Genomic DNA, 303 nt, shown 5'->3' on the forward strand with positions numbered 1-303 from the left:
GGAGGAACACTGCCTGGTTACAGCACCTCCCTCAGCACCGTTTTCCCTGCCCAGCTCACTTCTCCCTCCTGGCTCCCGGCCCCAGCACAAGCTCCTCTCACCCCTCAGAGCCCATGGGGCCGCCCTGGGGCACCGCAGCTCCTGCTCTCACCTTACTGAAGAGCTCCTGCAGCGCTGCCCCGTCGGTGATATCCACCTCCTGGAAGAGGACGGGCTGGCGCACGATCTGCTGCACACGCTGGAGGCTCTCGGGGAGCGCATCTGCCCCTGGGGACAGGGAAGGGAGGGAGGCACTGGGATAGC

General features: G+C 66.3%; 1 protein-coding gene across 1 annotated transcript in view; it reads right to left on the reverse strand.

The window, feature by feature from the left end:
• The window catches only part of GALE (UDP-galactose-4-epimerase), a gene marked incomplete at both ends in the record, with an annotated part of 2,011 nt that extends 1,746 nt beyond the window's left edge, over positions 1-265 (reverse strand). Inside the window, one exon of the mRNA XM_010017793.1 lies at positions 152-265. Coding sequence (XP_010016095.1) covers positions 152-265 — 114 coding nt within the window. The remainder of the gene's footprint in view (positions 1-151) is intronic.
• Positions 266-303: the final 38 nt, after the last annotated feature.

The sequence above is a fragment of the Nestor notabilis genome, unplaced genomic scaffold (genome assembly GCF_000696875.1).
Source record: "Nestor notabilis isolate BGI_N333 unplaced genomic scaffold, ASM69687v1 scaffold18837, whole genome shotgun sequence".
Classification (NCBI taxonomy): domain Eukaryota; kingdom Metazoa; phylum Chordata; class Aves; order Psittaciformes; family Psittacidae; genus Nestor; species Nestor notabilis.